The following is a 15,141-nucleotide window of genomic DNA, read 5'->3' on the forward strand; positions in this document are numbered from 1 at the left end:
TATTCTGTGGCTCTGGAGGAGCTTTATCCAACATCAAATGTGTAACAGAAAGCCTTGTAGCTGATAAAGCCAGCCATGTTACAGACTCCATGACTGAAAAGGTCTCTTGTGTACGCATCTTGCTGGTGTGACGAGGTTGAAGTCAACTTGATTGAACTCTTGATGCTAAGGGCAGTACGTCATCGCCGAGGTATTTCTTCTCATCTGACTCTGGGTTGCTGTTACTCCCTCTTCTGACCTCTCTCACTGTATAGTCAGACCGAGCCAGCTTCCACTGTTATGTAACAATTAATTAGACGGCTATGCACTTGTCTGCACCACCTGCCATTTGAAGATACCTACTCTGCTATTAGAATGACGCAAACCTCCATTTACGTCATAATTGCCTTCATCTGCCTACATCCTATTCTCCTGCAATGGAACAGCATTGCTTCTAGACAATTAACTCCTCATTTGACTTATCATAATTAGTTGAGAACTTTACCTGAGCAAACAAAGAAATGAACAGATAATGGTTGGTATTCCAAACATCTGTGGCTGGACTATGGAAACCATGGCTCCAGCATAGTTGGACATTGACTTCACATACTCTCATGTCATAGCACATAACACAAACGAGGCACTGCCAATATATTGATTCCACTATGCAGGCAGGTTTTGTCCTGCAATTGATTGCTGACGATTGCGGCTCAGTGTGATATTGGGTTTCCAGATTAAAGTGTGAGGTCACTAAATGGTTATGAGGTTGCTTGTTAGCTAATGGTGCAGATGTCGTGGGACAGGGGAAGGTTAACAGTCTGTTTGACTGGCAAAACAGCATGTGAAATACCCCTATCCTTTGACTGTGCAGTGCCAGTGTGGTTTACTCCTTGTAGCTGTTTTCTATCCTCTCACCTGCTGTTGAACTTCTCAGGGTGTTTTTCCCGCATCAGATGAAAACGATGGGCGATGGAGGCATCCTGTAGGAGAGAACAGAAGAGAGAACATTAACTGCAGAAATCAGTAAAACCTACACATTAGCACAGCTTGCTATAGGTCAGGTTCTGAGGCAGTGCTGTGCCGATGGTAAAACATGTTACACTTCAGTCAAGTTCAACCATCCCTCACTTTTAGAACAAGCCTTTACATAAAAAAAGACCTTCTACTTATTTGTTAAGTTAATTAAAGGAAAATTATGGTGTTTGCCTCAAAGCCATTATGCTCCGTATCTGTGCTAATGTCTGAGAGAATCCTGGTTGGTGCGTACAGTCCAATTTAAACTATAGATGATTTTCTGACTAGGTTAAATCAGCAAATATTTTCAAAATCAATTGACCCTTTCATTTTCCAAAAATGCCAAACATTCTCTGGTTCCAGCTTCTCCAGTGCGATTTGCTGCTTTCTTGTCGTATATGATAGTAAACTTGGTAAAAAAAAAAAAACCCAAGACATCCCCTCAGGCTCTGGAGAATTATAATGGGTATTTTATTGACAAAATGATTCATTGATTGATCAGGAAAATAACGAGCAGATTAATCAGTAATGAAAATAACTAACAACCCATATGTACCATATTTATGCGTGGCACCGGATTATTCCACCTATGCATGCATCCACAAACTAAAACTGACAGTGGTGTACAAGTACACAAGTTAAAACATATCAAATCACAATAATGTTCCTTGTCATGTAATTTTCATTGTGACTCCTAGTCATATACCGCACTAATTAAGTCTAAAGTTGCATGAAAGTGTAAAATACTGAGTAGACTAGAGCTCTAACTGATGGCATCATCACTGAATGAAAGGTCACAAGTTGATCCGAGCAGGGCTCCTCTCCCCATGTGTTTAACCCCTGACCTCTGGGCCAGAGGTGACTGTAACCCTGATCAGTCACAAGAGCAGCCTCAGTATGACCTCGCTTCTAGACATAAACACCACCAGAGGCTTGTGCTGTCACAGCATTATGGATGTTCTGCATCTTAAAACTATGCAGGCATTTTATTATCATATTTCATTAATCACAGAAATGCTTGACAGTAACAAGAGCCCCAAATGGTGTTTTGTGTTACATTTACAAAGGTTTCACCCTTTAAAAAGTTGCTTTCATGATACTAAACTGCACCAGTCAAATATGGCTCAGGTCTAAATTGACCCCTTTCTAACTCGTTATTGCCCTTTTTTGCTCTGTGCTCCAATAACAGTTGAGCAAGACCCTCTGTCGAACCCATTGTGAAAAGTGACATATACTTTTGGAGGATGATAGTTTTAAGAGAATTAGGCTAGTACCGCATGCTTGCGTCGATCAAGCACAAATCAACTGACCGGCAATGGAAATTGCTACTTACAACACAAACACTAGTAAATCATTTTATGAAGTTCATTTTGCTTACTGTCCACTGTGTGCACTGCCATATTGCTGTGACTTTATGTCAGAAAATCTCGCCCGAGTTTTCCTATTTGAAATTCCGGCTTGAATGATGTTCCATTGCACTTTTCCGTGTTAGAGATAAATTTTTTCCAAATTCTGAGCATAATGGACTGCAGCAATAGTCACATCTTAAGTTAGCTATCGAATGTTAGCAAAACGCTTTCTAACTAGCTAGCTATACTACATTTATTGTTAGCAAAACAATTTTGCTAACATTAACTAACTAAAGATGTGTTAAGATGCGCTTTTATCTTTTAACTATCTTTAAAATGTGATTTTCTTTCTCAACATGGATGAGCCCAGCACATAGCATATCTATGTACAGGAAAGGAGAAAGGTGGCCGAGGTTTGCTCAACTGTTATTAGGGCACAAAGCAAAAAGAGGTGGCACTTGGGAAGGGACAATTGAATGCTGATATGTTAACATAAAGGCTACAGCAGCACAAGAATATCATGAACATCCAGGCTACAGTATGTAGGCATACACACAACGGCACACATACGGCAGTGTTCTGGACGCTTGTTGCGGTTAGTTAAACAGATGAGCCTTAATTTGAGCACAGGTTGAGCTTAACCAGAGCTGCTTCATCTCCATTCAGGCCTGAGGAAGTGATCTGCCTGTCACAGATAAGCAGCTACTGTACATATACTGTAATAAGTTCAAGATGTGCGGGTTGAGAGATTATATCGACTATATGTCAGAGGAAGTGATATGGCTAACTTAGATGTAATTCCTACATGTGGCTCACGCGATGGAGATGGTAGACAGCACCAGAGCACGGTGGATGGCAAGTGTCACTCTGATGGTGGAGTCAGTAATGATGTTAACGTTAAGGACTCATGTTTTTACTCTGTCATTGAATAATAACGTCATTTGGTTCTGCTTCAGCTGCTTAACAGAGACAAGACATGACACAATACAACCTGCTTCCAGTTAATGTGTAATGAAAATAAAGACAACAAACTACTAGCTACAATTACAACAAAAATCTATTTTCTGTGCCAAATCCATACTCATTACATGTGGAGCCAGAAAATATTGGAGGAGTCTACATACCTCTTTGCAATACAGTAATCAAATGCAGGTCTCATATGCAGCAGTAACACATTAGGTAGATCAATTATCGGTATAAATTATTATTATAAGTGGTTTATATAGTTAAAGTATTTGGGTCTCAATCAAGCAACCTAATTTGATAGATGACACTACTTTATATCTTCTGGAGATGTGCTGTGTTGATTATACTAACTCATCCACTGAGGGTATCATTTTGTAATTGTCTTAACAAGACTTAGACATACGGAGAGCAGAATTGTGTCTATGCATCTGTACTTTTCGAGAAATTGCAGCACTAATAATTTCACAAGATAAGTAGGTAAGGGGCTGAGGTTTAAACTGCACTTTTAACAGTCATGGCAAGACAGACATTGGGCTTAGGTTCACAAATTCATAAGCGCTTAGTTTTCGGAGGTCTCCCTAACCTGAGCTGGGAATTTGGGTATTCACTCATCCTCTCCGGATTAACTTAAAAGGGCAGTGCACCTAAAATTCAAAACTACATAATTTCCTCTTAATTGTAGGAAGAGTTTTTCTTTCTACGTATCAATGCACAGAAGGAAACGTGCATCTACTCATGGACGAGCAGCTCACAACTGAGATAGCTAACGTTCGGCTACTGTTGGCAGGTGTATTTCAGTAGAAAGAAAATAAATCCTACATGAAACTGCTCACAAAAAGGTCTGTGGATCATATTGAGTAACCAGGTCATGATTTCTGGAAAGAGACATTGCTGTCGAGTTTTTTTTGTTTGAGCACCACAAGCCAACTGGTTCCATCAAATTGCAGAGAAGGCATCTCTACGGCCGATATCTCCAAAACTCAACAAAACACCAAAACAATGTAGATGGATAAACAGCACCACAGGTAAGAAAAACGATATATATTTTTAATTTTGGGGTGAACAGTCCCATTGAATTAAGGCAAATATTTGTTGAAGATATATGGAGATGGGAGTACTCTGTTTATAGCCTCAAATTATATTAAAAACAACTAATATTTGGTAGATTTTATAATAAAGGAAAGAAAAACATTAGACCTGACTGTGGTACAAAGCCTAAAAATAAATATAAATTACACAATGTGACATCTTTAAACTTGACACAGTAGGCTAATATTACCACCTGGCACATCATCAGGTGTTAAGCTGCCAATAGGATATAACAGGCAAATGAGCAAGCTGCTGTTTAAGAGGCAACAAGTGTTTTGTTCCTATATTTTCACTACCTGGAAGTGTACATAACCGAGGCTTTATTTCATTTCATGGTAAAACTAGGGCATCTTAGTCAGGCAATGTATCTGTTATACCCTCTTTTGTGATTTGGGCCAGTAAAAGAGGTGTGTATTTACAGCAAAAACTTGCACTGTGCTACTTTGACAGGCCGAAGCATCTGTGATGACAGCCTGGCACCCTGCCTGCCTGTGCAGGTGTTTCAGCACTCTGCAACAAGGAGAACGGAAGGTTATGACAAGACAGGTGGACAATTATACACATCCTCACTTGTCACCCTCAAAATCCACCGGCCTTCTGCAACGCACCTCCTCTACCAGACGCCACGGCGATGTGCTGAGATCTCACAGCATCAGCACATATCAGATCTTAAAATAGAGGTGCATCTGCTGCTTTAACTGGCTGAGAACCTAATACTGGAACCAGGGGAGTGAGGAGACATCACAGGTGAAGCGCTTTCCTGCAATGATCCCAAGACACGAGAGGCTAACTTTGCCCATAGAGCTCAAACTAAAGAGCTGATTCTCATGGCAAGGTTACTCGTCACAACAGCATCAAACAGAAAAAATGAGACGATTCAGTTTGGCTAAGTTGTTTACAGTTTGCCTGAGGAGCCTTTGTCACGTGTAAACAACACAGGGAGTTATGTTTTTACTGATTTTGGTACAATGTGGGCAGCACAGCATGTGGATCAGGGCCAGACAATGACACAAAGTGGCCACAAAGCTTTCCAAAACAGGACAGGCTGTTTCATATCACTAAAGCTGCTCTCAGTCCCCTGTGGCGGGCAGTCACTGACTAGTCCCACTTTTTATGCATTCTGTCCCCCTGAAAAAATCTGGCTGTAACAATATGTGACATTTGCCATCGCCTATAGTTGCCTGTGTGATGAAGGTTGTTTTGATCTTGCCGTTTGAAGTTTTTGCACATGGCGTGTGGGGGCAAGAGGAGGTGCTATTGGAGGGGTGATGTGAAAAGTAGGAAGGGAAAAAGAGAGAGACAAGCAACAAAAACAACAACAAAAATAGTGGCTGGAAAATGTCACCTCAGTGGGACCCACAGCGCCTGGCGGAGAAATAGGTTGTCAGTTCACCCCTATTGTGTTTCACTGGCCTCTGGTAAGGGGCTTGGTTAGCTTAATGTCAAAGAGAAATGTCATAGTTGGCCTCAAATCTTTCATATCCTACAATTCTTTTACACTGGGAGACTCAGGGTAGCATGCAAGATACAGAACAAGCTAAACATACTCCTCCTAATAAAGTATGTGTATGGAAGCCCATTTCTGCCAAGAAAAAAAGAGAAAAAAAAAGTTAGACTTGATACTAATACGGTTGATGATACTAAAACGTTATTATTATAAGACACTAAATCAAACCTTTGACTTACTTTCTCATAAATTTCGTCCTGTATTTCATACATTTGAATTAGCATCTCATAATTCTCACCTTACATTTTCAGTTGTTTTCCAAGCAGAAATGGGGTTCCAAATAATATACATAATGTTTTTTGGGGAGTTCTTTTAAGTGTAAGGTATTTAAACATTTATAATACTTTTATTTTTATTTTGCTTTTAATTGATTTAAAGGTCCAGTGTGTAACATTTAGGAGGATCTATTGGCAGAAATAATATAATATTCATAGGTATGTTTTTATTAGTGTATAATAAAAATAAGAATCCTTGTGTTTTTGCTACCTTAGAATGAGCTGTTTTATCTACAGAGGGAGCGGGTCCTCTTCTACAGAGTCCGCCATGTTGAACTGGCATGTTTCTACAGTAGCCCAGAAGGGACAAACCAATACTGGCTGTAGATAGGCGCTTTTGCGTTTTTGGCGAGTTTGGTGGCCACCGTAGTTTCTTCTACACACTTGGAAGGTGAGTGGTATTCAGTTGATATCAATCTGTATCTTTACCACCAGATGCCACTAAATCCTACACACTGGTCCTTTAACAGTAGTAAAATATTTTCCTTCTCTTTCCATCGTTGTTGCTGCTGTTTGTTAAAATAGTAGGTGACCGGGGGAAGATATATGAGAATGAAAACAAGTAACAAGTAAAGTTAAAGTAAAGTAAAGAAATGCATGAACAGATCAAGGATCCTAGAGCAAGCATCCTCGCAGTGTTTTTTGAAGTGGGTACATGTTTGTCTGCATTGTGTTTGTGCACAAGGATGTTGGAATTGCGATGCAAATTCCTGCTGAATGATTCACAACATTTCACTGATGGACAGCTGGTGGCAGTAATGTGCCAAGAAATGTAGCAATATGCCAGCAGAGGCAGCGAGGGAGATTGGAAGCTAGCAAACCAGTTCCAAAATATTTTAAAAATGGCCTTTGCAAATATTTGAAAAGGAGGGAAATGCATTTAACATATGTGTTGTTTTGGGGAGAATTTTCTCTGTGCTCTTCTAACTGGTGGGGGCGTGGCTCAGTTTGAAGCAGTAGTGCCAGGTATTTTTGTGCTCCAGAATTTTTTTAGGGTTAAACTCTTGATAAACATTACTTAAACAAGCGAGGTTTCAGGGGCTTCAAAGACTGTCTAGGTGTGTCAATGTGTTCGCATGTCCACGTGTATGACCATGTGTGTGTGTTTTTGAGCGCTGTTCCTCCTGTCTTTAAGACCAGCCAGGTGTCACTCAGCACGGTCATTCATTACCGTGGTAACCTGGCCTGAACCTGGCAGGCGCTTACTTCCTGTCACTGATACTTCCCCTGACCTTCAGTCTGTGCCAGCGCTACTCCATCGCTCTCTCTCTCTCTCTCTCTCTCTCTCTCTAACACACACACACACACACTTATTTGATATGCACACTTTCTGGTCCTTGTGGCTTTGCCTGTTTCCTGTAAAAACACTAACACACTCTTTTCGGGACAGCTTTAAATTTAATAAGGCCTTCATTGCAAGACACTTACTCCTCCTCTAAAAAGTTACATACTGGATGTCAGGGAGTAACTAACACCTTTACAGTCTTCTTACTACTACAAAACCAAGAAAAATTCTGATGTGACACAACTTATGAGGTGTCCCAGTGGAGCAGAGGCAAACAGTCTCCAAACATCCCCTCAGCAGCACTGCACTTTGGCCAAGTGTTCAGTAAATTCCCTTTTAGACGTGACCCCCTTTACTTTAATCTTATGGCAACTTAACATGTTGCTCTTGTGTCCGAATCAGTGCTCGAGCAGCAAGCGACTTATATGTCCATGAGGAGAGGCACACGATAGTCTACACCCTCCTGGCTAATGGCGAAGTCAGGGATTGCGGTACACATTAAAAGCTGGCCATTAACACTAGGAATCATCTTGCAGGGCACAAACACGGTCATGTGCATTCGAGTCCATGCACATACATACACATTTACACTTGTGCACCCGTCCGCAGAGACTCCTGCGCAGGGACACACGCTGCAGAGGGATCAGCTTCCTCGCTGCAACATGAGGTGGCATCTTTAATGGCTGCTGACATGGTGTGATTTCCTTCTCTCAGATTCCTCTCACAGGATTCTTTCCAGGCTGCAGGTCAAGTGAAAGCACTTCAGGAGCCAACCTGCACGTGTATGCAGACGGTTATATGCACTGCCTTTCTTTGAAAAAGTACTTTTGGCTTTAAAAGTACATTGTGGAGCTGAAAGAGGAGGCAGAGGCTTCAAACATATTCTTATTGCTATTCTGCCTGCTTTGTGCGGTACCGCCAGCCCCCACAGTGAGCCCACTGCTTAGTGCATCTTTACATAGCCAGTTGCTGCTGCCAATAGCGCCTCATCTTCTATGAAGATGATGCATATAACTTTACGTGTTTAATGCTTTATTCTTATAATGACTGTTTGCTTGTTTTAAAAAACAGATCAGAAAAAAATCTTCCACCTTGGGATCAGTAAAGTCTTATTTCATCTGAAATGTGACAATAGATTGAAACAGAAATGACATAATAGACTTTCTGATTTACAGTTCTGAGTGCCTTGGCTGAGGCAACCGCATGCTCCACACCATGTCATCCACAATTAAGTCAGTGAGATAAAGGACAGATGACTGTGGAAGCTTTCAGATTTGGCCTTACCAGCCACCTGTCTCCATGGCAACCAAGCCCTGAGTAGCAAGGTCTGCGATGGGACGGCAGGAAACACAAACCCTGTATGGTTAGTAAACCAGATTTTTCAGGGTTACTAATGGTTACATCATCGGTGTGAGTCAGAAATCAGTTCGCTCAGGTGTCGTGTGCACCCAGATATTCAGCCATCTGTCACTATGGCTCTCAGAGGTACTGCGATCTGCCGCTTAGTTTAGTGGCCGTGCCACATTGGAGTGCTGTCAGAACACAAGGAGAACGGTGGTAGTTTCACACAGAGGGCCATGCATTAAAGGGTAAAGCTGGTGTTGTTCAACAAATCCCATGAAAAAATCAATACCAACAGTCAGCCTCTCGATACTTTACAACTTTGCTGTCTGTGGCCCAAATCTATTTATTCCTACTGAGGACACAAATCTTTAAAAATGATGTTTTGTTGACTATTTTTAGCCACAGATTAATTTGCATTTTGGGTGAGAGTGAGTCAAAATAAACTACTGTGTGTTTATGGTAATGAAAGAACATGTGACCCAGTGCAACAGTTAGTGTGTACACTAGTATCCTGGTTAAGAGCAGGTTTTTGGAGTATCCTGGTCATGTTCTGTCCATGCAAACAGCTTATCCTGCTTTCAGAAATCTGAATATGCTACCTGGAGGACTCCTAAACTGTGGCATGTAAACACCATATCCAGCTTTCTAACCTTTTTTTTTAACTCTGATTATACAATGGTGAAACAGAAACTGCTGAATGTGAGAAATGAAAGAGATAAAATGTCCCAATATGCATCGTCGAACCAAGACAGCCTGTCAAATACTATTGTCTACCTCTATCTGACACCATAAAAAAAGCATCGCTCCCTCCTGCCACTTCCTTCACCTCAATTTAAAGAAGTCATTGTTTGGAAAATGTTAATTCAGTTTGTGCTGCATCATTAAAAAAGCCAGAGAAGGTACAACTATCAACCATTGTCATATATGTAGGTGAGTACTGGCTTCCTCTGCGATGTTATGCTCACATTGATGTGTCTACACTGACACATATGCAAGTGATAGTGGGGGGGCAGTTGCATAACGTGGTTGATCCTCTTCTTGCCAAAACTCTCGAACTTCTACCTGTGCACATATGTCCTCTTCACACTTATGTCACTCCTGTTTATTTATGCTCATGTGTACAGAGCTGTACATCTAATGAGTTTCACTGTTGTTTTCATTTGTGGTTTTTGAAGGTTTTAGAAAACAACATCAGATGGTACCTACTGTTGCTGTTATGGTGCTCAAAGTCTGGCAATACACCAAGGTAAACAGACTGGTTTCCCCTGAAATATTCACTGTGCTTCTTAATTACACGTTTAGTGTGGTGGTGGTTATTTGCTGTGCTGGTACACAGCTCACACTGACCAGTTCTGCCAGGGAAAAAAGTAGTGTGCAAGCTATTAATAGGATGCCTGCAACGACTGTGTGCTGAATTCATTTAAAGAGCTATTAATTTTTGTTGTGCACAGGTTGAATGTTCAGCTATAGGCTTGTGCATCCAAATCACAATATAGGAGTGTTAAGAATCTGGTAATTCCCTCCATGGCTGCCATATTGCTAAAAAGACACACTAGAGCAACACATTTCACTGACTTTCACTGGGGACACTTCCACTATTGAACTACACTGCAGCAGACCAGCACTGTGACAACTTTGTGAGGACCTTGTTTGTCACTTCTGAATAAACGTCCCTGAGCCTTTATACCAGTATCTCCATCAGGACAAGATAAAAGGTTGCTAAGCAACTGGAACCTAGCAGCATGTTTCTTTTCTCCAATTAAAAGACGAAACCTGCCCCAAGAGGGAGCAGAAATTCACTGATGAATCTACTAATTGCTCATGTCCACAAAGACCAAATAATCTTTTTCACCATGCTGTTATTGTGACAACTATGTCTCAGTCAGACAATACTGGGGCAGGATTTTTGTGTCTGATACATGTAACTATTAATCAGGATTTACATTTCAAAATAACCATTATATCTGATGCTATATTGTATATTTTATTTAATACATTACATGTTTTTGTGTTAAATTAGTTACAGATATATACATGCCTCTTTTCCTTTATGTCTCTTTATGACTTTGTTCAATTGTCCCTTTTTTCACTCTTTTGAACCTCTTTATCTGTAACTTCTTGTCAAACAAAATTATTAAAGCTTCAGTAATTAACTTTTCTAAAAACAGCTTTTGGTCATATTTGCTTACTGTATGACCATGTAAAAAAGGAGTGCCATCTGTGGAAACCTAGTGCCCCCTTGCTAAAAATTGTCTGGCACCAGCACTGATGATGTAGCTAAATATCGAACCAATACCTTGGTACGTGACATTTTAGTGGTTGGAAGGATATCTTGTGGAAAAATGCAAACCACAGTGGGGTTTTCTTTCCTTTTTGAAAACTTTTCCTAAGTAGTATCCACCACATTCAAAGCACACAGGAAGCAGATTAAGGAATTTTAATCTGTCAGTCATATGTAATGTTAGTCTCTACATCCATTTCCTTACCACTCCGATAGAGAAGTAGTTGTTGACGATGCTGTAGGGCACAGGGTCTCCCTTCTCCTCCTTGTCATCGGGGACAATGTCTATGTTCCAGCGGTCCAGCACCACCTCTGTGCTGTGCTCGATGTCCCGGAGGAACTTCAGCAAGCTGCCACCCTCGTAACCTGCCAAGAAAAGGTTAAAATACAGGAAAATGCACAGATAAAAACAACAGAAAGGATATTTAATGTGCCCAAAATTACACCCCTGTCCAATTTTGCCTACTTGGTTTGCTCCAGTTAGTTTAAATTCAGTCAGAGACATGTGAAAGACAATTTTTAGGTTATGGTTACACAGTTTGAGGGAGCTCTCAAAGAATCCCAGCTGTGATGAGGATTCTGCTGGAAGAGTTAATCCTCCTTAATAAACATACATGAAATCAACAATATTTGTTATACACATTTGCGATACAATAGAATACCAACTTAAGTGATTAATTTCTTAAACTAAATTGAATCTATGCAAATGTGAGCTTATGTGAGCGCAACCTGGCAGAGGTTTTGATCGGTAGCTCCTGAAATTATCCTCTTGCCCAATCCGTATTTAAACGCCTACATTAAACTGGTGAAATGGTGGATTATATGGGTTCAAACATGAAACACAATGGCGCTGATTAGGCTGCCATTTCATAGAGACCGCCACCCCCACCACCTCCGAACCTACACGGCCCAGGCCTGACAGCACCCCAGGGAGCCCTCTGGTTTTGCTCTGCAGCTGACAGCCCGCTTCAGCAGCCAGGCATCTTAATAGCCTTCAGAGGCGGAAGTATGTTCCAAGGATGTCATGAGGGCGTAAGGCATTAATGAGTACCACCACACTGGGAGCATCATGTGTGAAATATGAGCATGTTTGCATATACATACTGGTACGCTTAAGAAATAATAGCAATTTTTAGAGAGAACAATTTCCTTTCCATATAAAAAAAAACAATTGTCCCTTTCCTACTGGAGCCCTCACCACATTTAATCTGAATGTGTACACGCATTCACACACACATACGCCTTGCATCATACGCACTGTGTATCACACACTGAAGAGCCCTTTAATAGTTTCCTACAAATAACGACATAAAACATCAATAGAAGCTTTTATCACAGCCATAAACTCAAACATAAGAAACTCCTTTGTAACCAGTCTAACAAGACTTAAGTGAAGTTTACAGAACACTTCTCTGAGGCACAGGTATGTGGTCCTTGGACCGTAGACCCTCTGCCTCGTCGTCTCTGAATGCTCGTTCCCATCTACAACTCTGTTTGACTGCATATAAGCAAATGCATCAATATTTTGAGCATGAGGCATGCTGCTGTGCGTCCCTGTGTGTGTAAAAAGCCGTGTGTACACGTGTTGTGAACCTGCCTGTAGGTGCATCTTACTAATGCGCCCTTTAAATAGCAGGACAATACTGCAACTTTAGCTTTTTGTTGGTCAATGGCACAATCACTTAGCAATAGCACTGCACCTGACCCCACCTCATTCTAACACCAACACACCCATGGGCGCACAGATGGGCGTAGCTAAGTACATTTGCTACTTACACAACGTAAGTTGGGCGAGAAAATGACAACCACGTTGGTCAGAAACTAGCGACGCCACTTGCGCTGTGCAATAGGGCATACAGCCCAGCAGCTAGCAGCTCTGTAAGGCTGTACTTATGTACTAAAGCTGATGTGGTCATGCTAATATAGTCACAATAAAAATGCTATGTTGATGTTAAGCAGCTATGTTTAGATGTTTAGCATGATAACCATCTTTACCATCTTTTTTAGCATGTTCAAATGCTGACATTAGCTAATTAGCACTAAAACACGAAGTTCAGCAAAGGCTGATAGGAATTGTCATTAGTTCTTAGGGTGACCACGTGTCCCAAAAAGTTCAGGAGAGTCCCAAATTAGGAGCATTTGTCCCAAATCCCAAATCCTGTCCTCTTAACTGTTAGTGATAGATATTATGAAGAAGCTAAAAAGAAAGCTGTCTGTATGATGTGAGACTCGACTTGAAGGTAAAAATGTTGAGAAGACCTGACTTGGTGACACAGTAATATTGACAAATGCTGCACTGAACCGACTGTGTATTTTGCAGCACTGACAAATTGTCATGAATAATTAATAACATAATATATGCGTGACAAGCTGCTGTAATCAGAATAAATTTTAAATGAGACAAACCTTTCATTAAATTATCAATTAGTTTAGAACAAGTAAATTAGTATTTGTTTCAGATCCATTATGTAGGCTATAATTTCTGTTTTTAATTGCTAAAAATAACCTTTTCGTTTTTGTAAAATATGTAAGAGTATTATTGATGCGTTTTCACTTGTTTATTGCACTGATTAGGCAATCATAAATAAAGGATTATTGCTGTTATTAAACCTGTTTTAAACTAGTGTGGATGAATTTGTGATGAAAATTCCTATAGTTTAATGGCAATATTAACTGCTGAAAAGACTTTAAAAATGACTAACATCCCTGTAAAACACCTGTGTGTATAGTTCAAGTGTCCTCTCAACACACAGATACTATGCTTCATTCATCACTCAGAATATGTGACCACGTGATCACACCCACCCCCAATTCCTCCTCTGGGCACCTTGGATATCTGTATCAAATTACATGACAATACAGCTTATATTTCAGTCTGAACCAAACAACTGTCTGACTAATATTGTATAAAGCCACTGCATCGCTAAAAACTGACTACTCCACATACGGATCCTCGCTCACTCTGTTTGCCAAGGTAAATATTCATCAGGCTAAATGTCTACAGAGACTCCAGCTCTTACTAATGTTTATTTCTAGGAAAGATGATCTATTCAACTAAAGTCCCAAAGCCCCCCAGACTTGGCAGCTTATTGACAAAATATCATTCATAAGCCTGGGTAAGTGCTCTGCTGGTCCTCCAAGCAGCAACAATCAAGCAGTCATAACCAGCCATTCTAATTACTGGCCCAAAGTACTGCAACAAATCAACGGCTGGCAGAGGATTTACAGCACAAGTGCTTTGCATATTAACAGTTTTTAATTTGACACATAAGGGCTCCCACTCTCGTCTTCCCAACTTTCATTTCCACAAAACATGCATAAACATGCCTGCCTTTTGTGTTCTAGTGTGCAACTGAGACCCTCCCTGAAACTACAGCCATTCTTTAAGCACTAAAATGAACTCTAGCAGAGTGTTTAGACTGCTGTCAAGTCAATCAACTAACCAAATTGAACCGGTCCTGTCTTTAATGAACCAAGCTAAACTCTACAGATTATCTGATATCTTTTCCCTTAAGTAGTTGACGGACAGCTTAAAATTTTCTTTTTCATTCTCATGATCTCATGTGGATTTGTCATTTTCTCATTACAAAAGGACAAAACAAAAATTTTAACCCTTTAACATCAATATTTCCTCTTTTATTCCACCTCTTCTAGATGTCCATTTAAGATATATGTTTACCCTGTGTGAAATATTCAACCCAAAATGTATTTTTAATGACTGCATCGTTCCATCATGTGGAAGAATTCTACATGTCTTGTGCATCATTTTATACACATTCCCCACATACACGTTTGGTATCCTTGTAAACTGCAAATCGGTCAGGCGAGCAGCAAGTACTGTGGCCTCCATTCCTGATTTAAATATAAGTTACTGTCTTGTTCCTCTTCTAGTTGGTTTGCAATTGAAGAGTTAAATCACATCCGTTCTGAACTGATTGAAGGGAATTGTATTGTGGGGCATTAAACAACACTGCATGAAAACATTTAAATGACTGGGCTTTGTTGGTCTGGTTTAGTTATACTTTTTAATTTTAATGTCCAGTGTGTAACAT

The 15,141-nt window shown here is 40.4% G+C and overlaps 1 protein-coding gene across 1 annotated transcript in view; it reads right to left on the reverse strand.

Annotated features, from left to right (window-relative positions):
- Positions 1-15,141, reverse strand: part of LOC118339579 (diacylglycerol kinase beta) — a gene marked incomplete in the record, with an annotated part of 127,149 nt that overhangs the window by 45,953 nt on the left and 66,055 nt on the right. Inside the window, 2 exon segments of the mRNA XM_035677291.1 lie at positions 895-959; positions 11,295-11,455. Of these exon segments, the coding sequence (XP_035533184.1) occupies positions 895-959; positions 11,295-11,455 (226 nt within the window).

Source organism: Morone saxatilis, unplaced genomic scaffold (genome assembly GCF_004916995.1).
Source record: "Morone saxatilis isolate NCDOM2014 unplaced genomic scaffold, NCSU_SB_2.0 Contig5, whole genome shotgun sequence".
Classification (NCBI taxonomy): domain Eukaryota; kingdom Metazoa; phylum Chordata; class Actinopteri; family Moronidae; genus Morone; species Morone saxatilis.